Source organism: Phalacrocorax carbo, chromosome 1, assembly GCF_963921805.1.
Source record: "Phalacrocorax carbo chromosome 1, bPhaCar2.1, whole genome shotgun sequence".
In the NCBI taxonomy this organism is placed as follows: domain Eukaryota; kingdom Metazoa; phylum Chordata; class Aves; order Suliformes; family Phalacrocoracidae; genus Phalacrocorax; species Phalacrocorax carbo.
This window is the reverse complement of record NC_087513.1, coordinates 119,855,961-119,882,342: the sequence shown is the minus strand read 5'-3', so window position 1 is coordinate 119,882,342 and position 26,382 is coordinate 119,855,961. Positions and strand designations below refer to the sequence as shown.

General features: G+C 41.8%; 1 protein-coding gene across 1 annotated transcript; it reads right to left on the bottom strand.

The window, feature by feature from the left end:
- Positions 1-12,165: 12,165 nt before the first annotated feature.
- On the bottom strand, positions 12,166-17,452 carry FAM3B (FAM3 metabolism regulating signaling molecule B; the record flags this gene model as incomplete). The annotated part of the gene is given in 5 exon segments (XM_064444068.1): positions 12,166-12,257; positions 13,564-13,614; positions 15,555-15,613; positions 16,318-16,443; positions 17,256-17,452. Coding segments are annotated over 5 exon segments (525 nt in total), but the record flags the coding sequence as incomplete, so codon positions are not given.
- Positions 17,453-26,382: the final 8,930 nt, after the last annotated feature.

Sequence of the window (26,382 nt, the reverse complement as noted above, 5' to 3'; positions counted from 1 at the left end):
CCTACAGACTGTGACAAGGATCAGAAGAAATGAAACCAATTCTGACAGGAAAAAGGACTTGCTTCATGATAGCTCTGGAAATAATAATGCAGTACAGTTTTTTTTTCTCTTTCGTTTCCTTATACGCCAGCTAAATCTCCTCCTATTGTTTAGCAGAGGGCAGAAACAAAACTCCTCACAAGCACAGGCGGTGACCTCCTTGCTTGGCTGTACTGTGCCGTGGGGTGAAGGGCACAGACACTTGAAAATATTGCCCATGAGCAACAACTTTCCTTTCTCCCCCACAGAAGTCAGCTCACTGAGTTAGCTCACTTGCATATGGGGTGAAATCACCTGGATCAAGCAGAGACCAGGCTCTGTCCCACTCCCATCTGGGCTGCCTGCTTGGGATGCTGGCCCTGCACCATCTGGGGGACCCTTTCAGCTTCCCCCTCCCTTCATGCAAAATGCAGGTGGGTGAGGACTCCCTGTCCGCAGGAGAGGGAGTATTTTTTCCACCTCACAGTGAGACTTTCCAGCCCAGTCAGGGTGGCAAGCTGTGCCATCACTTACTGAGTTGCACCTTTGCTCTCTGAGGCTGCAGGGCACGGCTGAGTTTGCTGAACATGGGTGACAAGAAAGCAAAGTGACATACAGTGTGATTTAACAGTGTTATACACTGCTTCGGGGCAGTTGAGGTCTCGAGCTGTATCTCAGGTCTTTGTGTTGTTTTCTGGACATTACCGGGTCAGGATGCTCCCTCTTCTGCTGTCTTTGCTCTCCTGCCCTCATTTTTTTGTGGTTTTCTTTCTTTTTGTTTTTCTTTTTTTTTTTTTAATAGGCTCTAAGCTGCTAAGGAAAAATCACCTTTTATGTCCACGCAGGGGTTTTGCAAGTCTGATGCAGGGTCGGCCCTTACTTCTCACTCCCTCGGGTTTTAACTGCTGCCTCAGTAAGCTGCTTTCAGTTCCTGGTGATTTTGGTGGGTTTCAAACTGCCTTACTCTAGTCCATGGGTCCGACTGAACAGTGGTCACAGTGTTCATTAGAGCCAGCCCTTCTTCCTACTTCCTTGTTAGCAGTGACTCAGAGGGCTTGCTTCTGAGCTCTGGCTGCAGGCTCGTGGCAGGGAGTGACTCAGGGCCAGCGTTGCACAGGCAGCACCACACCTGGGCATGGGCCATGGCAGGGGACCACAGCTGCAAGCTCTCCTGCCTCCTCCACCATCCCTCTCACACTCAACTGTATAGGAGACCTATCTGCATCGCAATGGGCTTCTAAGTAGGAGTACCAATTAGCTTATTAATTGCTGGCGGTGCCTTTGTAACATGATTGATGCGGTTGTGGGATTTTGTTTAATCACAGGACTATGTTTCAAAGAAAAAGAGGAGCTCCAAGAAGTATTGTCTTGCAAATGTCAAGGTTTTGGTTCTCCTATTTTCTCCTCAATCAGCAAAATAAAATCTTTACCCCATCACTGGGAAATGTTTTAGTATAATGCATTGAAAACAGGTTTTATGTGTATGTAATGATTTGTAACAGCATGTTTCACTGACAGTACAGTTCTACAGATTAATATAACAAAACAAAGGATGTTTAAAAATAGATTAAGCAGGATTTAATTCAAAACTCAGAAGTGTAGAATATGTTCTGAAATAATGTTAATGAACACAATGCAAAAGAAGAAACACCAAACATTTATCAAAGCAAATTCAGATTATACTTTAGAAATTGCATATAAAAATGTAACATAAATGCGTTAGTTGGCAGGATTATTATGTGTCATAAAATGTTAGCCAAAATCTTAGGACTGGAATATTGTCTAGTCAAAACTTATAACTCAAAATTATTCAGACGGTGTTGTCTCAGGCTTTACCCCACTGAGTCCTGAAAGCTCCCAAGGATGGAGATCTCACAGCCTCATTGCTAAATTCCTTCAAATGATTAAATAGCCTTAGAGTGACTTTTTTCTCCTTCACATCCAACTGGCTATATCCCTCCTGTTTCAGTTTATGCCCCCTGTCTCTCACTCCCCCACCGTGCATCTCTGCAAAGAACCCAGCTCCATCCTCTCAGAGATAAGTGCTGGGGGGCTGGCACAAGCCCACCCCCACAGCCACTCTTTCCTTGGGCTGAGCAAGCCCCAGGGCCACTGCTCCTGCCCTGACTTCCCTCAGACTTCCCATTCTGTCCATGTCTTTCCCATATTGGGGCTCCTAGACAGGCCATATTCAGAGGAGGTCTAACAAATACTGAGCAGAGGGGGAGGGACAGCCACATCCTTCCATCTCCCACCGGCTCTTGTCCACAGGCACAGGGTGCTGCCAGCATTCATTGCTGCCAGGACACACCGCCAGCTCACGTTTAGCCTAATGTCTACCACAACCTCCATGGTCCTTTCCAGAAGAGGTGCTCCCCAGCCAGCCAGTCCCTAGTTCATGGCACTGCAGAGGTTTATTCTGTCCTTGGAGCTGGATTTTGCATCTGTCTTTGCCATGTGGACAAGGACCTTAAAAAAAACCCCAAATAAATTAGCATCCTCAGACAACTGTTAAGAAAAACACTGCCAGAAAAACAAGGCAAAAATCCCTAGACAAGCAACCCCTGCCTGAATAAACAGAAATCCCACAAACAATCCAGAACAAAATAAAAACCAGCAGTAATGAAGCAAATCCCACAAACAACTACTAGGAAAAAGAACACCCCCCCAAAAAAACCCACACACCAAAACATCTTGCCAAAATAAAGTAAATAATCCAAACAAATAGAAGCTACCAAAAATAAGGAGAACAAAGAAGAAGAATGAAGAAAAATATCCAAACTGGTGTAAAACAAAAGGGAAAACCAAACCCTTAAACTACTTAAAAATTTCTTGGCTCAGGAAGATAAACATAAATTGGCAAGGGAAGGGCACTCATTTCAAGTCTGTCTTCTTCAGCTGTCTCTTGAGCACCAACCATGTAGCAGCTGAGTGGAGGAAGTAGTAATGGCATTTTTATATGAAAAAGAGAGTTGACTGAAGTGTCATTTCAGTGTAGGACACAGCTAGTAGGAAAGTGAGCACTTTCATCCCACAAGCCTGCTCAGTAGCCTTTTAAAATTGCCTGTTGTTCTGCTGCTGCAAGAGCCTAGTTCCGGTAGTTGCAGATAAGTTGGTTATGCATCCACAGCCAGGGCGACTTTAGCACTGCACAGGTGTGTGCCGTCAAGGGAGAAGGGTCTGGTTTTGGTGTTTAGTGTCTAATGCAATCCTAGTCCAAGCAGTGCAGCCTAGAGTAGAAAACTCCATCGTTCTCCACTGGGTGACATAAGCAATGACCAGATGACGTATATTCAAAACCTCTGGAATTAATTTCAAGCATATGGAAACTTATTTTAGGTTATGTAAATTCCTTTAAAGAGAGGGACCATTTCCTTAACTTATATAAGGCAGTGTGGCTAGGAATTGAAATTGCGTTATCTAGAGTGTTAAACCTATTTGTTCAAAGGATATTGAACTCTGTTAAAGATCATTATGATGATGATATCTAAACAGTTGCCAGGAGAGCATGGATCCTGACATCCAGCTATTTACAAGTGGTGATATTTTTCCCTAACTGTTTTTTTTTCTACTTTCCTAGCTTCTGGCAATGGGAAAGGAATAGAAGAGCATTACCTGTTAAAGATAAGGCAAATAAACTTAGTTCCTCACAGCTGTTTAGTGCTTTAGTGTTACAGTTTTGGGGGGAGGGGGAGACTGCAGCGTAAAATACTGCATGTAGTGTGTATGATTGCCCATGAACCATTTGGGTGGAATGAGCTTTGCATGTGCTTACCCTGCTTCTGTTCCTTTAATCTTATTGCATTAAAAGTTATTGAGATGAGCTCCTCGATTCATGTAAATTAGCACTTTCAACAGGTACCAGAGGATCTGGCAGAATAGTGTTGGGGAATTTTTATTGCACACCCTGAGGATACTTAAACACACATTTGTGCTTAAATACAAAAAGATTTAATGAACAATGTGTTGGGCAGAGTCCTACCACTAGAAGTGGTTCTACAAGGACCATGCAAAGATGTGGCATGGGCCGATTCCTTATACACAGTCTCACCTGCATCCATCATGTGAGCGTCAGCACGGGGCACCTCAGCCCCATAGTCCATCCCCAAGCACCAGCTCTGCTGCCCAAAGGTGTCCCCCTGAGCTCTGCTAGTGCACCACTGCTACAAGTCAATGCTGTGACATTTCATATTGCCTACGGAAACTTCACTCCCTTACAGGGAGCAGTCCTGGCTCCGGCATCCATGCTTCCAGCCAGGGTAAGCCCGTCTTGCCCTCCATGCCAGATCATTCCTTGGTCATGAACGACCATTGCTGAGCAGTTACAATTTGAATTTCCCCTTCCATGGCATACTAGCAAAACAGATCACGAACTAAATCAGTGCTGTCTCTTCACTGTGAAATATGGCTGTACCTCAAGGTGTTTGAGCTTCACTCCAGCAAAACAGAGGTGCAGACACCAACCAGGGGGCTGGGAAAGGAGGAGGATGCTTTCACCACATCTTGGGAATAGACACAGAGACAACTGCATAAGGAAATCTGCAGGGCCAGTTTCATGTCTGAATTGCATCAGCTGTGCCTTAAAAACATCCAAGTACTTCAGAAACAGCCTTTTTATAAGGAGTGACATGATCCCTGAGTGATGTATATATGTTTCACTGATGTTTGTGGCCAAATTATATATATGTGAAACAATACCTTACTTTGTAAATCTCTAAATGCAAATTCCTCTGTGGAAAATCCCTGGGATATTACACATTAGTTTCAGCAGCATCAGAAAATGACTGTTGTAGCGATATACACATAAACAAGGATCCTCTTACACTCTCTTGAGTGGGATGAGGAAGCCTCCCTTTTCTTAGATCTATTGCATTCCTAATGGAGCTAGAGCCAGCCCGGACATCTAAGGGATGTGTTGCACTCCTGCTGAGGTGCCCTGCAAAAAAACCTGTGGGAAACAATACCATAGAAAAACCTTGAGCCCTTGTTTTTAGTACAGTCTATAAAAGTGTTGAGAGAACATGAGCAAAACAAAATCTCCCTTTTTTGTCCACAGGCTTTGTCCAAGGGAAGGGAGGAGAGTGGCGCATAGTGTGGTGCTGGGCTGGTCTCCTATCGCAGGGGAATGGTACAGATTGATCCAGAAGGGGAGAGCTGGGGACAGCATCAGGGAAATTTTCTTTCACTTCTTTGTTGAAGTACCCCAGGTGTTTGGGGAAGTGCAGTCTCCCAGAACAAGGTTATTCTGCATCATAGTTTTGCCAGGCCTCAGCCCCTCCTTTGGAGGGGATTCTCAGCAGCATCAGCTGGAGCTGTACATGGACATGGGTTTTGTGACAGGGAAGCCCATCGAGACCTGAACTTTCTGTGCTTCTGGCCAGTTTGTCTGAAATGACATGAAACAGGACCCCAGGACCCTAGAGAAGAGGGATGAAAAAGCCCTCACAGTTTGTTCATATGGGCCATCAGACTGCCAGTAAAGCAGACGACATCATTCTAAAGCAGGTGCTGGGTATGTGTAGAGGCACCTTCAGGCCAGCGCTGTAGTCACTGAAGTGAACTGGGATGTGTTTACCAAGGTAAATTTTGAGGTCCAGACATTTTACCTGTCTCTAAAAATCATCCCTTGCTTATTTGTGTAGAAGCAGCTTTGAGTCTACAGGACTTTTCAGCCAATGAAATCACCATGCATGCCTGACTAAGCCTTTGCAACCCTCTTGTGATGACTACAGAGCAGTACCACTTGTGTACATGATATAAAAAGCTACCTCCAAGAGTATGTAACAACAACCGCTCAGGAAGAACTCCTCATTCAGCATAGGTATGACCCCTGCAAGAGGTCCTTTCTTCTCCTGCAACAGCAAGCCTTTCAACACGCTCAAAAGATCAATAGATTAGCCTTAGTTTTAGATCAGGTGAGCACAGTGCCCAGAGAAGTGGCCCTCAGAAAAAGCCCTGCAGTCTAACCTTTTCTGCCCCAGCTGGAGGCATCTGCTGCTTCCACACATCTGAGCCATCACCTCTTTGAACTGCACATTGAATATCCCGATCTCCTCCTGTATGATATCCTGCAGTGTCCCTGAGAGCAAATGCCAATGCAAGTGATGCTCTACTGGTACAGAATTACAAATGTTGTATTGGGTTGTAATAGCTGTTTGCCAAACAACTCTTCCTTAGCCAGCACTGTGTACTGTGGTGGTAGTCCTGCACGTAGGGAGACTAGCTACCAAAAGCTGTAGTTAAGCTCCTGTTTTTACCAATAGGGGATTATATTTCTTTTAAATATCAGAAGGCAGAAATTACTTTGGGCGGTGAATGAGAGGAAAAGACCTGGCCCTGCACTAGACTCATCAACAGCTTGAGAGCCCTCAGAGCAGAAGAGGACCTGTCTGTATTGCTTTTCCTAGAGACTACAGGAAGGGTTCACTTTATCAGCTTTCTACCCAAACTCTCCTACAGTACCAAGGCATGCAGAGGCAGCGCTGTTTTGTCCAAGGGTGTTTTTTGCTTCAGTTCCGTAACTTTTGACTTGTTTTTGAAGCAAATCTCAGGTTCTTCCACAGCTATGGCATCTTTTGCCTTATGTCACAGGGGAGACACAGTGCACCCAAACTGGATTGCTTTTGAACAAGAGCAAGCCAGCAGACATGTGCCAGGAGTGCACCTAATGAGCCTCAGTCACTCTCAGGCGTACAGTTCCTGAGAGCAAAGTGTCATCCGAAGCAACCTCCTCCTTCTCCCTCAGGAGCTGTGTACTGCGAGGCCTTGGCTGGGATTATTTTGCCCCACCTCCACTGGTCCATGCTGAGGGAGTCAGACATGGCCTAGGTGAGCTGGAGGGGAACGAGGACAGTATCTATGACCTCAGGTATAGGCGAACCCAAGTGGGGTTCTCAGCTGTGCCAGCCCATGGGTAGCTTTGCTCCCCAACCCTGTCTGTCAAACTGAGCCACCATTTCATAAAACAGGTCTAACTATAACGTACTTGCATGTGCACATATATGATGGTAAACAGCACTGTGCATTGTAAGTGAAAGGGATTAAAAGCCTGATCAGAAAATCCTCCATGTCAGGAGAAAGCACTTACCACGATAAATGTTAGATTTCTTGAGCTTTAATACTTGGCAACTGCAGAGCAATTATGGGTGGTGTTTTTGGTTATAAGTTGGTTGGTGAGTCACACAGCAGTGGCCTCTGAAGGGAAGGTGAACATTTGTTTTCCAGTCTTTCTGTGGAAGAGGGTTGCTTTTGTTTTGCTTGGAACACATCAGCTACAATGGCAAAGTGAGCAAGAGGTTATTTTCCATTCTGATTTCTTTTTCTAGCTTGTCTGAATAAATACCCCTGTAGATACACTGAGTATTGGGTCTCCTGTCTCTAGATCAGGATTTAATGGCTGCTAGTGGAAAGTGTATTTAGCCAAACATGAATAACCACTGAAATCAGGTCCCCTGCCTCCCAGATAACAGGGACTGTGAGATCAGCTGTGGGAGACCAGCCACAAGATGCTGAATCCAGAGAGAGTCAAAAAGGGGCTCTGATTGTGGAGCTGGTGTATTTATAAGAGTAAAAGATAAAGTGTCCTGGTCTTTGAAGATATTTTCTGTGCACGGGGGGTGGTGCCTGCAATTTGTTCCCTGGAGAACAGCGGAGAGCAGGCAAATGAGGGCTGTGAGGTTAGCACGGAGAAAGACCGCTGTGTGCTGTCATCTCTGAGTGGAGGGAAACAACTTAATTCTGTAGACAGGGCTGTTATTCTGGGAACAAGGAGACTTTGATTAGGATTGTGTGAAAGGATTTTCTTCTGAACACAGGCTTGGGTTTTGTAGCCCCAGGAGGCTCTTATTTTAGGGCTCGCTCTGTGCTTTTCCTTTGTCAGCTCCATTTAACCTCTCAAACCTTTCTTATTCCCTTCCTCTCCCTTACTGTCAAAAGGAGGAGCAGGAAAGATTGCTTTCTTGTTTATAGCATTCCAGGGATGCTGCTATCATCAGGTGAAAGCTTCTGATCACTGAGAGGGTCCTGAATTTGCAGGCACTTGTGCAACAGAGCAAACGGGAAGCCTGGCTCCCCTGACAGAGAGTGGCAGTTAATGCCGCAGTTGAGCTCTGGGCAAACGGGCCAAGCCACAAGGCCTGCCCATTTCTGCAGCAGTCTGCTCTCTTTTCCTCCTACCACTTCTGTCTCCTGCTCAAGGGAGTTAATTTTCTTCAACATGCTTCCACATTGCTATTTGGAAAAACCCTAGGGCAATTACCTCATTCTTGCATGTAAATACGGAGTAGATCAGTGAGGTTTAGTAGTATGCGACACCCTGTAAGCTCACTGACTATAAGTTCCAGTTTTGTTCCCATCTGGTTCACTGAATAGCATTGTGCCATCCAATCAGATTTTATTGCCTGCAAGGACTGAAGTGGAAAAATTGCGCCTTGAGTATCCCTAGATTTTGCAGCCAGCACAGAAAACACCATGTACAGGTAGTTTCTGATTTTCCTTCTAATAACTTACAGGATAGAACTGGAGCTCAGGAGCAAAGCTCTGCTTTCTGTGACTTGTGTCCATCACAGTGGCCCACATCTTTGGATGTTTATTTAGTTGCAGTAATGCTACTGCCTAAAGCTCATGTTTTCCCATTGGATTTAGTTACTAGGGTTTAGAAAAAGATGAATTGCTCTGCAGAGGTGTTACCCTCGTTTCATGGCGGTGATCCCTCATGCTATACTAACCACCTAGAAATATTTCAAAAGGCATGGTGAAGACCACAGCATCTACCTGGCCCAGGAGAGTGCAGCAAATCACTTCCTACCTTGTGGTTGACAGTGTCACCTGGCATAGACAACTTTGACCTCCACCACTCAAATTTGCCTGTGGTGTAGAGCACATGACAGAGAACATAAGGAGGAGATCTGCATTAGGGATCCTACACCCTATGGCCTCACCCCCAAAATAAAATTAAATGTTTAACTTGCTGGCCTTTTGATTACTTTTAAATCCAAAGCTATTTAACATTTCCCCAGTTCATTTTTCAGAAGTACAGGCCCATGAAAAAGCTTTTTACTCCTCCTTAGAAGGCAGTTCATTTAAAAGTGCTCAAGTTGTGTGTGCAACATCAAAATACCACTTTCAAACCAGCTTTCTGTAAGATGGCTTCTATTCTGAAAAGTGATTGAAAAAGTGGCACCTGTTTTGCTCAAGTGACCACTTTTCCATGATTTCTTCAGATTGGAGAGTTATCAAAGGACTTGAGGTTCCTCTGCCTACCATATTTAAACACGGTGAGATGAGCATAACAAAACAAAGCTGATGATAGCTACTCAACACTGCAGATTATTTACACTCTTGTCTAGATGACTCAACTACATCTATGAAAAAGTGAAAACACGATGGAGTTAAAGAACATTTTTGGGAGGAATATAGGAATGTTGTCAGGGTGTGCGGAGATGTGACGAGGAAGGCCAAGGCCCACTTGGAATTAAATCTGGCAATGCATGTCAAAGGTAACAAGAAGGGCTTCTTTAAATACATCAGCAGTAAAAGGAAGACTGGGGTTACAGTGGGCCCACTGCTGAACAAGGAAGGGGCCCTGGCGACGCAGGATGCAGAGAAGGCAGAGTTACTGAATGCCTTCTTTGCCTCGGTCTCTACTGCTAAGGCTGGCCCTCAGGCATCTCAGACCCCAGAGGAGAGAGGACAAATTGGGACAAAGGAAGACTTACCATTGGCTGAGAAGGACTGGGTCAGAGATCACCTATGCAAACTGGATCCTTGCAAATCCATGGGCCCCGATGGGGTACACCCATGAGTGCTGAGGGAGCTGGCGGATGTTCTTGCTGAGCCACTCTCCATCATCTTTGAAAGGTCACGAAAGACAGGAGAGGTGCTCGAGGACTGGAGGACAGCAAATGTCACTCCCATCTTCAAAAAGGGCAAGAAGGAGGACCTGGGGAAATATAGGCCAGTCAGCATCACCTCCATCCCATGAAGGTGATGGAGCAGTTCACCCTGGAGGTCATCTCCAGGCATGTAGAGGACAAGAAGGTTATCAGAAGTAGTAACATGGCTTCACCAAGGGAAGATCATGCCTGAACAACCTGATAGCCTTCTACGACAGCGTGACTGGCTGGGTCGACAAAGGGAGAGCAGTTGATGTTGTCTATCTCGACCTCAGTAAGGCATTCAACACTGTCTCCCATAGCATCCTCACAGGCAAGCTAAGGAAATGTGGGTTGGATGAGCAGACAGTGAGGTGGATTGAGAACTGGCTCAACAACAGAACTCAGAGGGTCATGATCAGTGGGGCAGAGTCTGGATGGAGGCCTGTCACTAGTGGTGTTCCCCAGGGGTCTGTGCTGGGTGCAGTCCTGTTTAATATATTCATCAATGACCTGGATGATGGGATAGAGTGTAACCTCAGCATGTTTCCTGATGACACCCAGCTGGGAGGAGTGGCTGATACACCAGAAGGCTGTGCTGCCATCCAACGAGAACTGGACAGGCTGGAGAGCTGGGCCGAGGGGAACCTCATGAAATTCAGCAAGAACAAGTGCAATGTCCTGCACCTGGGGAGGAACAACCCCACGCACCAGTACAGGCTGGGGGCTGACCTGCTGGAAAGCAGCTCTGTTGAGAAGGACCTGGGAGTGCTGGTGGACAACAAGCTGACCATGAGCCAACAATGTGCCCTTGTAGCCAAGAAGGCCAACAGTATCCTGGGATGCATGAAAAGGAGTGTGGCCAGCAGGTCGAGAGAGGTTATCCTCCCCCTCTACTCTGCCCTAGTGAGACCTCATTTGGGGTATTGTGTCCAGTTTTGTGCCCCCCAGTTTAGGAAGGATGTGGAACTCCTTGAGCAAGTCCAGCAGAGGGTTACGAAGATGATCAGGGGACTGGAGCATCTCTCTTCTGAGGAAAAGCTGAGAGACCTGGGTTTGTTTAGCCTGGAGAAGAGAAGACTGAGGGGGGATTTCATCAATACCTATAAATATCTAAAGGGTGGGTGTCAGGACAATGGGACTAGGCTCTTTTCAATAGTGCCCAGTGACAGGACAAGGGCCAGTGGGCACAAGCTGGAACACAGGAAGTTCCACTTAAACATGAGAAAAAACTTCTTTCCTGTGAGGGTGCCAGAGCAGTGGCACAGGCTGCCCATGGAGGCTGTGGGGTCTCCTTCCCTGGAGACATTCAAAATCCACCTGGATGCATTACTGTGCCCCCTGCTCTGGGTGTGCCTGCTCAAGCAGTGGGGTTGGATGAGATGATCTCCAGAGGTCCCTTCTAACCCCTACCATTCTGTGGTTCTGTGACTTGTCCTGTGAAAGGTTCTCGGTGGTTTAATCTGTGATTCAGTTTACGGGTATGCACCTTTTACTGTTCATCATTTGTAAAGAACAGATCACTTGAACAGATGTGAATAACAGAGCAAGTGTAAAGACTGTAAAGGATGGAGTACTTGCAGAGAATGGAGTACTTGAAGTACTTACACACTTTATGGTAATTGCTAAACAGAAATGGATGTAAAATTTAATTTTAATTGATGTAAGATTAATTGTGGCCTAGACTAGAAAGCAATGACTGTCAGATTGCACAGAGTTTGAAGATTGTACAGGGTTTTAATCTGTACAATCTGTTTGTAATAGCATAGCAGAAAGAAGAAAGTATCTCAAATACTATTTGATCCTTCAACCCTTCTTAAATTGAGGACAGAGGCATCAAATGCTTATCAACTAAATGACTAAGTCCTTCTCTGTAAATTAACACATCATGAACTGAACTAAAAAACCCTGAAGGTTTGAAAACACTTGAAGAATCAGGTTAAGATGTAGTAAGGAATGCAAACTAGATACATTATAATTGGAAGTGTCGATACCTTCTTAACAGAAAGTTGTGACCCAGAGGTAATAGCAATGTCCTTTATGAGGACAACAGGTGCTTTTAAACAAATATAACACTATCTAACCATCTTTGGAAGCATCAACATATGTGATATGGGCAAGTACTGAATGGACATGGAACCAAAACCTTTAAGGCAGGAAATGAGAGAACCACCCTGACTATAGAGTGAAATTTACCATTCCTTTACACCTTTATGCAGTAGTGATTTTCAAGCTATTAATTGCTCTGTTCCTCAGCCTGTCATGAATAATTTGCTTACCAGGTGCTTCCATCATCATGAGTCACCATCAAAAGGAGGGACCCTTCTGGTGCATTTGTAATGAAAGTCACTATCTCTCCCAAGTGGTCTGTTGAATTAATTACACAACTGATTATTTGTTACACACATATCACATTCCACCTACTTTCAACTTATTTTCACTTTTTGGCCTTGTTTATTCAAAATGAGACCTAATTAGGCAGTTTTTCTCTCTACATTCAGAGGGCCTAGTCTTTAAAGGTGCAGAAAGCTGCTAGCTCTCACTGAAGGCTGGAAGAGCATGGACTAATCTGCATTTCCCGGTAGTAAACAAAGATACTTCTGACCTACAAAAGCCATTTACGCCCTTGATAAGTATAGAGATGGTTTCTTATATTTACCTCACATAATATTATACATACAAGCAAAGCATGGAATAGCTCAGGAGAAGTCATTGCTATTCTGTGAGCTTCCTACTACCATGTTGACTGCAGAGCTGAGTTACACACCCCATTGTACACCCACCTGCATGAAGTGGCAGCCTATTTATTGGTTTTGCAATTGCTAAACATACACAAGACACTTGTTTTCCAGAACAACAACAAAAAAAGTAATAGGCACCCTGGAGACATTACAGTCTACATACTGTATATAAAATTGTAGTCCCGATTAGTCCCAATGTGATTTCTATTTGTTCATGTAAGGTCACAAGCATTCTTAAGTGGTCAGAGAATCAGCTTCCAGTGCCTCATAGCATTCTGTTTCTCCTTATTAATAGGTAAGGAAACTGTTATTGTTCAAAGTTTGGAAAACGTGTTAAAAACTATTCTTGAAGTAGATCGTCTTTCTAGCTACATGGAAGGATGTTAAGAGGCAGACTAGCATATTTCCTGTGAGGATTTTACAAATAAAATAAAATAAAATAAAATAAAATAAAATAAAATAAAATAAAATAAAATAAAATAAAATAAAATAAAATAAAATAAAATAAAATAAAATAAAATAAAATAAAATAAAATAAAATAAAATAAAATAAAATAATTCAGGAAAAGGAATTTGCTGAAGTATCTGGATATGGTAGCTGGGTAAGTGCTATTCCTACCAAACTGAAATAATGGAGTAAAAACCAGACAATAAAAAATGGTAATTTGACAATTAAAAATATAAAACAAGCAGGATAGTTTTAAAAAAGGAGAAGTAACTATCTCAAGCAAGAGGAGAAATTCAGCTTTTCAGGCAAAATTTGTCATCAGATCTGGCCTGAGCATATTTTATGAAGACAACAGCTGTTTGTTTCTAGCTGATCCCTGTCAATACAATCATAGTAATTTGAAAGAGCAGGATAATTATAGAAATATAAGTCCTTTCTTAACACTGAAACACTAACAAAAGCTTTATTGCACTCTTTTTCCTACCTCCTTGCCACATGTAAAAAAATTTTGCTGATATAACTTTTCCTGTTTTATCTGTAATTAAGCTGCGTAAAAATGAGCAAAAATTATTAAATTCAATCAATGTATACAGTGTTTTCAGCTAAAGCTAGGCATGTCTAATTTTGTGTATTATTGGGCTTCTGTGTTTTAAGTTTTTAAATTGGAAGGAATATGGAATAACGTAAGTTTATGATTTGGGGAGAATATTTTGTTTCATGTAGTCTCTGGATCATCAAATGTGACTAAAACATTTTTATTACTTTTACTTTAAACAAGGAATTCAATTTATTGTGTGCTTCCATGTGTTTATACCTATAAACACTATACTAGGTCACAACCATAAATAGGAAAATGGTTAAGCCTAAGACTATCTAAATGAGCTTAATACTATTCTGTGCAGTGTTTCAGATGTGCAAGCCTTCATACCATTTGAATCTTGGTGGACAGAGAGTCTACATTTATCATTACTGTATCAGAAATTGGGCATGCAAACAATTAATAATTCAAAAATATTTTGGTCAATATTAATAATTAATTATGCTGCTGTTTAGATGGCCATCTTTGTTTAAACAAGACATGTACAGCTGGAAATACTTTTCAAATTCCTAAATCCATGCCAAATGAGTTAATTAATTTTTGTTATCCAAGACACTGCTTGGATCCCTGCGACATGAGAGGGTCTTTTCCATTTAGAGTGCATCAGCTCAGAGAAGATCCTGCAGTTCCTGATTCCCTTCTGGCTCGTCTTTGATCCATAGATGGTAATATCATGAAGGCAAATTCTTCTGAGCATAAGACTCTAAATGGCAGGTTTATCACACTGATGAGGGGAAAGGGTGGCAAAAATCTGTCACTGGTAAAACAGCTTTCTAGAACTGGGCTTCTGAGCAGAGATCACAAACAAATGGAAAAGGTGGTAGTGAGGACAGCAGAAACTGACAAAATTCTTTCTTTCTCCCTCTATGTTGTAAGCTTGCTTATGCAGTCAGGATGAGTATTTGCCCTCTTACTCTACAGCTGTATGCTGAAAAGTCATATTTAATTGTTTATCTATTATAAGTGGTAAAGTTTTTATGATTCCTTATTGGAGGAAAAAAAAAAGCAGTAGTTTACTGGGGAAAAAAAAATTGGAAAGATTCTTGTCTATGGTAATTTAACCCAGTGACTTCAATAAAATCATGCAAGTTTAGAAAAGGTCAAGATCTTGCTTAGCAATACTGAGACAAAAAAACTGGAACATAAGAGTTTTGTGATCAAAGCCGATTTGACTGTGCACTGAACTCCCTTTCTTCCCCTCCCCCGCAACATTCAGGAATTAATTTTTCTCAAGATCCATTATCGAATACACCACACTTCTTCACCATTCCCATTCATCTAAATTAAAATGATGCCTCCAGACCTGGAATAAACTTCATATTCTGCTTTCCAATAGCTCCTTCTATGAGCAAAGACATATAATGAGAGTTTAATATTAATCAAGCTTTGAGTTTTTCTTTCTGTCCATGTCTGGAAAAGTAATTTGTACCTTGGTTGTACCTTGGGGCAGAACTGCAATTCTCAGTTACTGCTTGCCTCTTACCAGTGGACCAGTAGGCATCTTTTATCAAGGGCTGACCCTGAAAGTTGAGTCTTACTGCTGGAGATCATGGATATTTTTGCCATCTTACATAAGAAACAGTTCTTTTATCTAATAAAATACACATATTTTGTACACTTTTCTATTTTCTTATACTGATTACGAGTACGTTTATTTTCTTTATCCAGAACGCTATTTCTCTAAAACACAGATTTGTTTTTTTTTTTTTAAATTTAACATGAACCAAGTTTGCAATTTTTGCCTTTCCCTTTCCTTCCATACTAGCTAGTAAAAAAACCCCAAAGCAAAACAAAAAAACCCCAAGTCCCCCTGAAACCTTTGTAAATTACTGCAGTACAAAGGTATGTCTCTCCCTAACATTTTTTCTCTTACTTACAGTTCACAATGGCATTGTTTATACCTCTTCCAGCATAACCCTTCTCCTTGCTTATAAGCCTGGAATAGAAATACAGTATCAGTAGAATGCATCCATCCAGAAGCTCCGGTCCAAAGTTATATTTACCAATGCTACATCACTTTCTGATGTTCATGTTTTCTTCTGTTATTTAATTCAAGACTTTGTAGTAAATAAGAACTATGGCTTAAAAATCTCACACATTGTATCAGTCAGTTTCCTTCAATGATGCACAATGAGTCGATCAACATGAGCCAGATCAAGAAGTACTTCATACAAATGTAGCCAGAAGCATAAAGTAGAAAAAAACCCACCACGATACAACGTGGTTTTGGGGCAGTATTCTGTGTGGAATTTATCTATTAAAAAATCGCATTGCAAGGTTTTGAAGTCACTTTACCTATCCAGTTTGAAAAGCCACAACAAAACTCAACTCTCAGAAGGTATTAACCATTCAACATACTGTAAACTGGCTATCCTGCACCACGGAAGTTAAAAATCATACTTGAATGTAACAGTTGAATGCAGCTTATTTAGAGGAACAAAGAAGAAAACCTGAGATTAAGTATTTTAAAGAAAAAAGAGAAAAAAAAAAGAGTTAAATACTGTCAGATACATTCTGAAGTTTATCACGAGAATAGAAGCCCCGTGGTAGGAGCTTACATGCTGCTAGTGAATCAAAATGAAACAACCGTCTTCACACTACAAAGCACTTGCTTGGATTTAAACTTAGACTGGTACTCACAGCTCATCCTCAAAACAAATTTTAGCCAGCTTTCCTTTGCCATCACCACTAAGAATCCAATAGGCATAGTTCCCAGGTGATCAGGGACACCTGTGATCACACTTCTGCCTTTTTGGGTCTGGGGCTACAACCACAAACATGAGAAAATGTTTTCATGGATGCTGCATAAACAATTCCTACATGGAAAGAATCACATGATGACAACATGCTAAGCTCAAACATATATGCACAGAAGCCAGTTCTGCCAGTTTTCGAGTATCATGGCAACATTATCACAGGCTTGCCTGGACTTTAAGTTATCACTGACTTTCAAAACAGCTGGTGGGACCAAAAGCAAGCTTATCTAGGGAAAAATGCCCTATGTAGTATGATCTGATTTGAATCTAGAGTAATTATTTTGTGCTATTTCATAAAACAGGAAACAAGAGCTAAAGGGATGAAGGATTCCTACTAATAGCTTGAAGTTAATGGCTATCATTCTCATTTTAAGACTTTTTCCCATGATAAAACCCATAGAATGAGACAAATGTAAACACTAAGGCACCCAGTCAGATTAGAGGAAAGAAATAAAAAAAGTTTAACCACAAAGTCTGGTTAGTGATTCAACAGTTTACCATAACTATAAAATACATGTGATAGAACCAAGCTGCAGATCCAGCTTTGTGCTTATATGCCAGCAAATAAATAAGGTGTTCTGACATTACTATTCAATTAATTACATTTCCATACTGGTAAATATAGTCTGACATTCTGTTTCTTCAAATTTAGTGTCTAGAAATAGTTCAGACTTGCACTAATTAATGAACTTTACACAGCCAACTTCATTCTTACAATAGCACATACCAAATAATTTATTGGCTAGCAAGCCATTTGTCATTTACCATGTAAATACATAACATTAGATATAGTATAAGGAAAAAAATTACAACCACACATCCCTCAACACTGGTTTCTTTCCAATGTCTTGAAGATTAGCAATAGATGTTGTTACTGTCTCTTTGGGTACAAGTACCATGAGTAAGTACCCCATGTACCAAGCGGCCAATGATGTCAACAGGATCCCTGCTAATTTCACAAGATCTGCCAAGGGGAAAAAAAAAAAAGAAGAAAGAAAGAAAACCACAGAAACATAAAGACATTTTCATAGCAACACACAAAATATTGTATTTTCTCTGGCATTGCTACACAAACTGGCTATTTTATTTCTGATATATTGTGTTAACTAACCACAGCCTTCAGCGATGCAGCAATAGAGTATTTGTTGTATTCCCATCTCTGTCAACCCCTTTAATTCTAAAACCTGATCTTCAAGCAGATGACTCCTCCCAAGACTCCCCTCAATCCACATCCATAACACCCCAAAGAAACATGAAGTTCAACTTAATCCTAGTAGGATTTTGACGCTGAAAAGTAAGTACCAGATACTACACATGACTATACAGGTAGTATGCAGTTACTATTGATTTTCTGTGATAGGCAGACACTACTGGAATGTTTTAAAATGCTGACCATACAGGGAACTCCCTCATCCACCCATTTGACATGCTGGCTAAAAATAACTGAAGAAGGCCCAAACAATCTCATTCACACAATGAGCTCTGACTGCATTCAAACATGACTAGAGTGACTGTTTCACCTTCTTTCAGTTATATCACAGTTTCCAGGGACTGTATTATTAGCGTATCTACACACTACAAAAACAACAGGATTCACAATTTTCCTGACTATGAAGAAATATAAATCAATTTCACATCAGATATCTCCCCTTCCTCCTCATCAGAAATGCTAACATGCATTCCTGATCTAGAAGAAATGCACCACCTAATTTATGATGCTAAACAAGAAAATATCACACTGCGATTGTCAAACACTGATGTTTTGATGTCATGAGATACTTCACGATCTGTAAAAAACCATGCCCTTGGAAATAATGGCCCATTAAAGTGAAAAAGGAAATTTTTTTGTTTCATAGTGCTGAAAATGAAGCTCAACAAAACCAATGTCCAAAAATATGCAGTATGTTCATGTTGCCAGCACTAGAAAATATTTCATATTATCTACCCTAAATCTTCCTTATAACAGTTTACACTCAAGAAGATATTGCTTTCCTGCTTGGAACTGCCTTTTATAAATGCTAAGATTTCGGCTCTACCCCTTCTTTAGAGTAAGGCCGAATTGTTCACTTGTTCTCCTCAAGGTCTGTTTTGCAGGTCCTACTTCTCTCCCATGAATTCTGCCCAATCGGTCTGTGTCTTTCACTGCAGAACGGAGACACTCATCCAACACACACATTCTGGAGGCTCTAATTCTGGTTATTCGTGCCAGAAGGATGTTTGACTTTTTTTCTTAAAAGTAAACTTTATTGACTTGGGTTCCATTTGTAATCCACCATCAAGACCAGATCTTCTTTTTTTCCTGTGAAGATTTTACCTCTCTAGCTACTCCCTATCCCGTACTTGTGCAAGTGGTTTTTCCGGCATTCTACCTAGCTTTAAAAACAAAAAGCCTAACAGAACACTGCAGAAAATGCAGATTGGTAAAGCTAACAGTGAACAAACAGCACTGTCACCTGAACTCCCATTCTTTATAATAGCAACAGAAGTAGTAAAGGGCCCTCTCTGACCCAGTCATCCTTAATAATTGAAGCACAGCTATACTCCAGCCCTTGAACCCCAGTGCGGAAGGATGAAGGTCATTATGAACATTGAAGGTTCTCCTGTAAATAATCCCAGTTTCTCATTTCCTGTGTCAGTAAAAAGGAAAAACACACAAAAAAAAAAAAAAAAAAAGGACAGTAAACCTCTTTAAGATACTAATCTGAGCTCTTAAAATGTTCTGTGTCATTGTGTTTAGGAGTCATAAGTGTGTGCATTTGTGTGACTGTAAGGAAGCTACTGGGAGAAACTTACAATATTTTCATCAAAGGATTAAGACTGAGAAAGTAATAAAATGAATCTTCAGAGATATAAAAAGTTTCCCAATTATTACCTCAGTCTAAGAGAAATCTATCTCACACTACCACTAGTAGTGGTGCAAACCTGCACTAAAACAATACTGAAAATTATTCCAACGTTTAATTCATACAGTGAATGTGAATGTGAATACTGACAAAGTTCAATCACAAAGAAGGAAGCTGCAAGAACCGTGTAGAATGACACTTACTCACTTTTTCCCTTTTTGAATATTTTAAAAAAATCATAGACTCATAGACTCATTAAGGTTGGAAGAGACCTCTAGGATCATCAAGCCCAACCGTCAGCCCAACACCACCAGGCCTCCTAAACCATGCCCTGAAGTGCCACGTCTACATGTTTTCTGAACACCTCCAAGGATGGTGACTCCACCACCCCTCTGGGCAGCCAGTTCCAATGACTGACCACTCCTTTAGAGAAGAAATTTTTCCTAATCTAAACCTCCCCTGATGCAACTTGAAGCCGTTTCCTTTCATTTTATTGCTAGTAACTTAGGAGAAGAGACCAACACCCACCTTGCTACAATCTCCTTTCAGGTAGTTGTAGAGAGCAATAAGGTCTCCCCTCAGCTTCCTCTTCTCCAGGCTAAACAACCCCAGCTCCCTCAGGTGCTCCTCAGAAAAGCTGCTCTCCAGACCCTTCACCAACTTCATTGCCCTTGTTTGGACACGATCCAGCAACTCAGATTTATACACAAAAATATATTTAAATTGTAAAGGAGATCAAGTCACAAGTCTCAAAGACAAAACCCAGGAAGAATTAAGTGAAAGCTACAAGTTTGTTTAAAGATTTCAGGGATTATTTTTTCAGGGGGGAGGGGTGCATTGTAAAGATCTACGCGCCCATCAATCAGATTTTGTTTTTCTTTTTCTGTTGTTGGCTTACCAGGCTTATCTTTACAATGATTTTGCACTGTTTTTCATTAAAACTATGGAGCAACTCTGTTGCAAAATAGGCTTAACAGCATAGCATTTTACCTAAGTAGAAGAAAAAGTACAGAATGTCTAATTTCTGTTATTATATTCCATATTTTACGTAAACTGCAAGTTTCTTAAATGGTTCTAAAATATGCCTTTTAAGGTTTAATGAATACATTTACTAACTCTCCTGCACAGTTTATAATTAGTTCTCAAAATTCTCAGGAAACATTTTCATTGTCAACCAACTTCTGGTTTTGCTTTCTTGGATTCAGAGGCACTGGGGGGCCACATTGAAACTACCTGCTGGGTTCACCTGGATCTCTTAGATTTACTGAGGTTACATATCCGGCACATGTATACTCTTTTTTTTCTAGTATAAAAGTATAAAAGCATGGACATGCATAAAACCTTATACAACAGCAGCTAAGCCATAAGCTCAGACAAACTTAAGATAAGACAGCATAAGATTTGCTATCCACAGCAGTTAGGAGTTATAAAATTCAAAGCTTGGTCTACATTCACAAAAGCCAGACTGCACTTTTGCTGATTTTAGAGGCTGTGGCTCCTCAGCCCGCTACTCGGCTCAGCACCAAGGATCAGCATGGGGATGGCGTGCCACAGAGGGCTTGCTGTGCTCAGACAAGTGGCGCAAACCTCCCTCACTCTGTTTCTGCCACAGAGGTACTCAGCAATACTCACTGTGCCAGACAGATAAGAAGGCAGGGAGGAGCAGAGAGGAAGAACCCGTGCGGACAGTCTGGATGGCGGTGTGGCAGGGCACTAAAGACAGCAAAGCAGAAGGACAAGACGACCATTAGCAGTCCCACCTTACAGCAACTTCCAATTTCTTTTCTTCTTCAGGTGCTTGCTTGGCCCTTGGCAGCAACTAAAGCACTAAATGTAAGCATGGTAATTTTTTTTGCGCTTAGCCAACTTAAAATCGCCATGCTGCCACACCTCACTAATATACACCCACCCATACACAGCAGGACTTTAACAGAGGGGGAAAAAAAGAATTGTCTTAAAAATTGAGCTTAAATTAGCCCAACCTAAAAAACTGGGAGTCCGTCTGTTTTCAGACATTGGCCAGGGGCCCAGCCATGAGGCCAGGTACCATCCCCTCTGACCTGGGCTGGGGGCTTGGCCCCCGCTCACCTCATGGGATGCTGTCAGGGGACACAGCAGCACAGTCTGCTGCCCTGGGCAATTTCTTTGGACAGGGAGGCCATGGGGGGGCCGCTGGGGGAGCCAGTAGCTGCTGCCACCACCCCGGCAGACGAACTGGGGGAACTGCAGGGCACCTCAGGGGAGCGGAGCAGGGTTTGGGGGCCAGCCACAGGCACTGCGCAGGGTGTGGCCAGGGAGGTGCAATGGCCCCCTTGCCTTCCCAGCTTCTTTGCCCTTTGGTGGTGTCAGGGAGGACTGGGCAGCATTGAGGTCTCATGTTATCTCCTTGGCAAAGGCGATGGAGGGCCTGGTGCTCCTAACGGCTGCGGCTGCTCTGGAAGAGGAGAGGGCATGTGGGATTAGGGGAAGAAGGATTAATCTGCCAAATGAAATCCCTTTTAAGCCAAGTTAATACAACCATAGACACTACCAAAAAACTCAAACATAAGCGGTAGCACCAAAAGTTATTTTCCACAGAAAGACACCAGCTGGCCGGCAGGATCAAAAGGAAGGCTTACATGCCACGCGGCAGCCCCTTCAAAAAGCCGTCCCCCCCCACCCCCCACAAATCTCAATATGAATCAGTTATTTTTAGGTCTGTTGAACCGAACCCAGAAAGCAAATGGCAAGCAAGGGCAGGCTTTTTTCCTGGCAATGGCCAGGGTCTGCCTGGTGTTTTAGCTGTCAAGGCCTGGGGCACTGGAGCCCCCTCCTCTTTCCTCCACCCACTGCCACGGCACCAGGATGACACAAGCCCTACCACGGGCACCAGCCCACCAGGTAGAGCCCTTGGTTTATCTTTTCTTGGGGTGCAATGCAGTGCAGAACACCTGCTTCTCTCCCACTCCCTAGCCTCCCAGGCCAGATGTAAAGAGTGTGAAACTACAGCACGGTGCTGGCAATGCACGCTTTCTAGACTGTAGCAGATAGGGTAAGATAAAAGCATTGGTGCCCCACATCATAAGCTTGCTTTTCTCTTTTTAAAAGATCCAGTTCCCAACATGCCATGGTTAATGGGTCTATATATGCCTGACCCTGGATCGAGGAAATCACCGCTCCCACCAAAGATAATTTCTAAGGACTTCAGTATCCACTCAAAAATATTCAGGAAACTGAGCTGAAGACTTCCAAGTTGGGCAAAACTCCAACAAGGAAGCTTGTGATTTTATTTTGAAAATTTCTCAGACTACACTGTGAATTAGTATTTCCCTTAAACTCTCTGATTTAGTTTCCCTTAAGCTTCATTTCCTCTGCCTTTAAAGAAATTATGTTTGTTTCAGGAAACAGATGAATAAAATCCTGCAAGAGGGCACATGCAGGACTGCACCCAGACTGGGCTTTTGCCTTCCTCCCAGGACACCCATGAAAGCTATAAATGTTTCCAGTCCCTGGAGAAGACATGTTTCTTGTCCTCATGTGTTAGTGGGATATTATAGTATCCTATAAATGGCAAGTAAAGCCCAAGGGAGTAATTGCTGCTGGATATTTTCAAATGTACTGGAGCTTGCAAATGAAAAGCAACATCCAATAAAACCTAGGCATGCGAGTAATTAAAGCAGCAGCATGGGACAAATAAACTTAAGAAATGAAAAGCATAGGGCAAAGAGGAAAAGGAGTTGTGAGTGGGCAAAAGGAAGTTAAGGAAAACACTGTTCTGGGTTAGTTTTCCAAATTTGCAATTATTTCTGCATGAGCACTTATCCTGCAAGATGGCACATCAAAAAATGATGACTCTGCTAATAAATTATTTAAATTATTCATGAGTGTATTTCTAGCCTATAAAGCAAAAATAATATGTCTTTAAACCCCAAATGCTACTGTTCATGGTAGCCAGATGAAAAATTCTGCTACTTTTATTAAAGCAAGGAAAATTAACTAGGACTCAGGATAAAATAAATTTATTGTATGGGCATTGATGGGTCACAGACTCCATAGATAAAAATTTTAAGCCCCTAGGAGCTTTGTCACCACCTTAACACCTTACTGTGCAAAACCCTCATTGTTAATGATCAGCATCTATTGGATAACCACAAATTTACCTGCTATTACCCACAAGGAAAATGCAGCAGGTTACTTAATTTTCATTACTGCCTAAACTGCATTGAACTACACCCAGGCAATTTGCTATAGACAACAGAATGATTGGTTTGCTTGCCTACCAAGGCCCAGGGATCCAGTGGTCCCTAGCTGAGGGTATTTTAAATATCAAAGGACTAGGAAACGTTACAATGTTTTACTTCAGGTATCTCACTTTTGTGCGGCAAAAGAAACACAATACTCTTCTTTCTTTAGTAATTAATCAAATATGTGAGATGCAGAATGCTCTTCGAGTATCATTCCTGTTCTTATTCTGTAATCATTCTTCTATAACTTGAAAGCTTAGACAAAAACTTTCAAAACACTAATTTTCACTCTCGATGTTTGTGAGGCTGTAAGATCCTTTGGTGATAAGCAGCACAGGAAATCTACTCATGAAACAAACAACTCTTACAACTAAATGGAACAGGTACACCTATGTACACAGTGCTTATGTGTTAGTCTTGTCTTATCATCACAAAAGCCACAGTCCTTAGAGAAAGTTTATGGACATTTGCTAACACTGTAAAATTACAACAGCGCAAGTTCCTGCTTACCCTTTGAGCCACTGTACCTCCAGAAGTATTTTCTGAATCTTCCCTACTTGGCTAATAAAATAGCAGAAGTGTCATTCCAGTCCTTGTAGCTATTTAATTTACATGTTTTCTGCTCATCCACAAGTGGCCAACAAGGTATTTGCAATCTTGCTAGGATGTGTTAAAAGAATTTAATGATTTAAATGGAGGCAGAGTTTGTAAGGCAAAGAATGAATATTGTACCAAATATTTGCTTGTAGAGGTCACAAGGACTTCAAGGGCTACTAGAAAAACTAGACCACCTACATAAAATACGCAACTGGTGTTTAAGTTAACTAATTTTACCTAAGACTTGGGACAGATAAGAATGTACACATGGACAGTAGGAGTAGCAATGTGGAAGAGCAGTTATTTAAGCTGCCTTACCTCAGCCATGCTTCACCGTGTGTTTGTGCCCATAAATCAGGTAGAACCTCAGCATCCTGAATTGTGGTAGCACGAACAGTAATGTGGAGAAACAGGAATTTAAATGTAGATTTTAATACAATTACTTTTTTTTCTAGTATACCTTGAACAGCTTGGTGAAACCCAGTAGCAAATAGCTAGAACACGATAAGAGCTTTTAGATACTACTTTTGTGGCTATATTAAAATCTTAACAACTTTCCCCTAGATATAAAAAACTGGATCATATAACAAAAGGCAACAAAGCAAACAATGATTACTTTCAGCTGATAAGCTATGAAACCTGTAAAGCTAGTGAGTCTAGCTCCCAGGATGTTGCTGGACTGTTAAACAACATAAGGTGGGGCATATTTATGTTTTTCTTATGCTTTTTTTATCCAGAGATACACAAGGAAAATATACTTGATTGTACTTCATTCAGACAGATGGCAACTGGCAATGTTTCCTCAATAATAGCAGTAGTAGTGTAACACATTGTGGGCCCAAATTTAATAATCTTTAATACACAGGGGCCCAAACTTTTCCAAAGAGGAAGGCAAGGGTAGGGAGAAGGGAAAATCCTTCTGTTAAAAGCTGGATACTTTGATATGGCTTTGCACAATCCTACAGCATCTCTACTGTCTGTTTTCTTGAAATGTTACTGTCAGCAACAGTCATTAAGGCCTACAGGTCCCTATTAGCACAGACCCTGAGCAATCCCACATGGTCCACAGCCAAGTCTAGATGCAAACAATTCTGTAAGCCCACTCAATCAAGTAGAGATTTACCAGAGACAGCTGGACTGGCAAAGGCCTGCTATCAGCAATCCCAAAGCACTTGTAACTTGATAAGATGACATCCTGTGGTATGTCCTGGACCTCTTCCCTGATCCGTTCTGCCAACATCAGGTTTCTCGACAGGGACCCAGGCTGACACTGCTGTAATCAGCTCAGGTCACCCAAAGGTGATGCTTAAAAGAGCAAAAAAACCCACAGTAAATCCACTTTTGAAGCCCAGTCCACACACACAGTGACAGAGCTGGGTTTCTTTCAGACCTGCCTTCTAGAGAGGAGGAAAGAGAGAAAAAAGGTATCACCTTACCTGTGGGCCAAGATGGCAACAGATGTGGGCAGTCACAGCAGGTCGATATTGCTGTATGGTGTGGGTAAAAGGTGGTACAAGTTCATCAATGAAAGGGAATATACAAGCAAAGTAGAGAACTGTGTGAAAATACATCAGCAATTAAAGATCAGTATAAAACACCAGCTTAGAGAATGTCCAGCGTGTACAACAAAAAAATCTCACAAAGTAAAAATATGGGAAGGTGAAGTTAATGTTGAGCAACTCAACCAAAGCCAAAGTAAGTGGTATTCTCATGCAGAGCACTTCAGAACAGCGCTGGGTGCGTGAAAATAGATAACTTGAATAACACAATACCTTGTTTATTCATAAAAAGTAGATTTATCTAGCTAACAACTATAAAAATCCAATATGCTAATATTTTTGTATACACTGGCAGCATAGATTCTTGTAGTCTTTACAATAAGCTGTATTTCTTAGGAAATGCTATGAATTTCCTAGAAAAACAAGTAATGAGTCAAGGTATAAGTAGATGTTACTTGTTAGCCTCTAGAAGGAAAAAAAAAATCCAAACCATTTATTTTTAAAAAGAGTTTGTTTTGGTGCAGAAAAGGAAGAATAGTTAACGTTTATAGTTTAAGTGGTCATCAGAATTACAATTTGTCCTGAAAATGGAGCACTTGAATTGTAAACCTTCATGTGTTTGTCGACACTGCACTGTGATTACCAAAAAAGCCATACTCTTGCAATAAATTCTTACTTTTGTGTTTCATGCACAAACTTAAAAGGTGTTTTGTCTAGATGGGCCAGCTTTAAGAGAAGTGTGACTGAGCAGACAGTTTTACAGTTTTGCCTGAAGCACAGAGGGTGC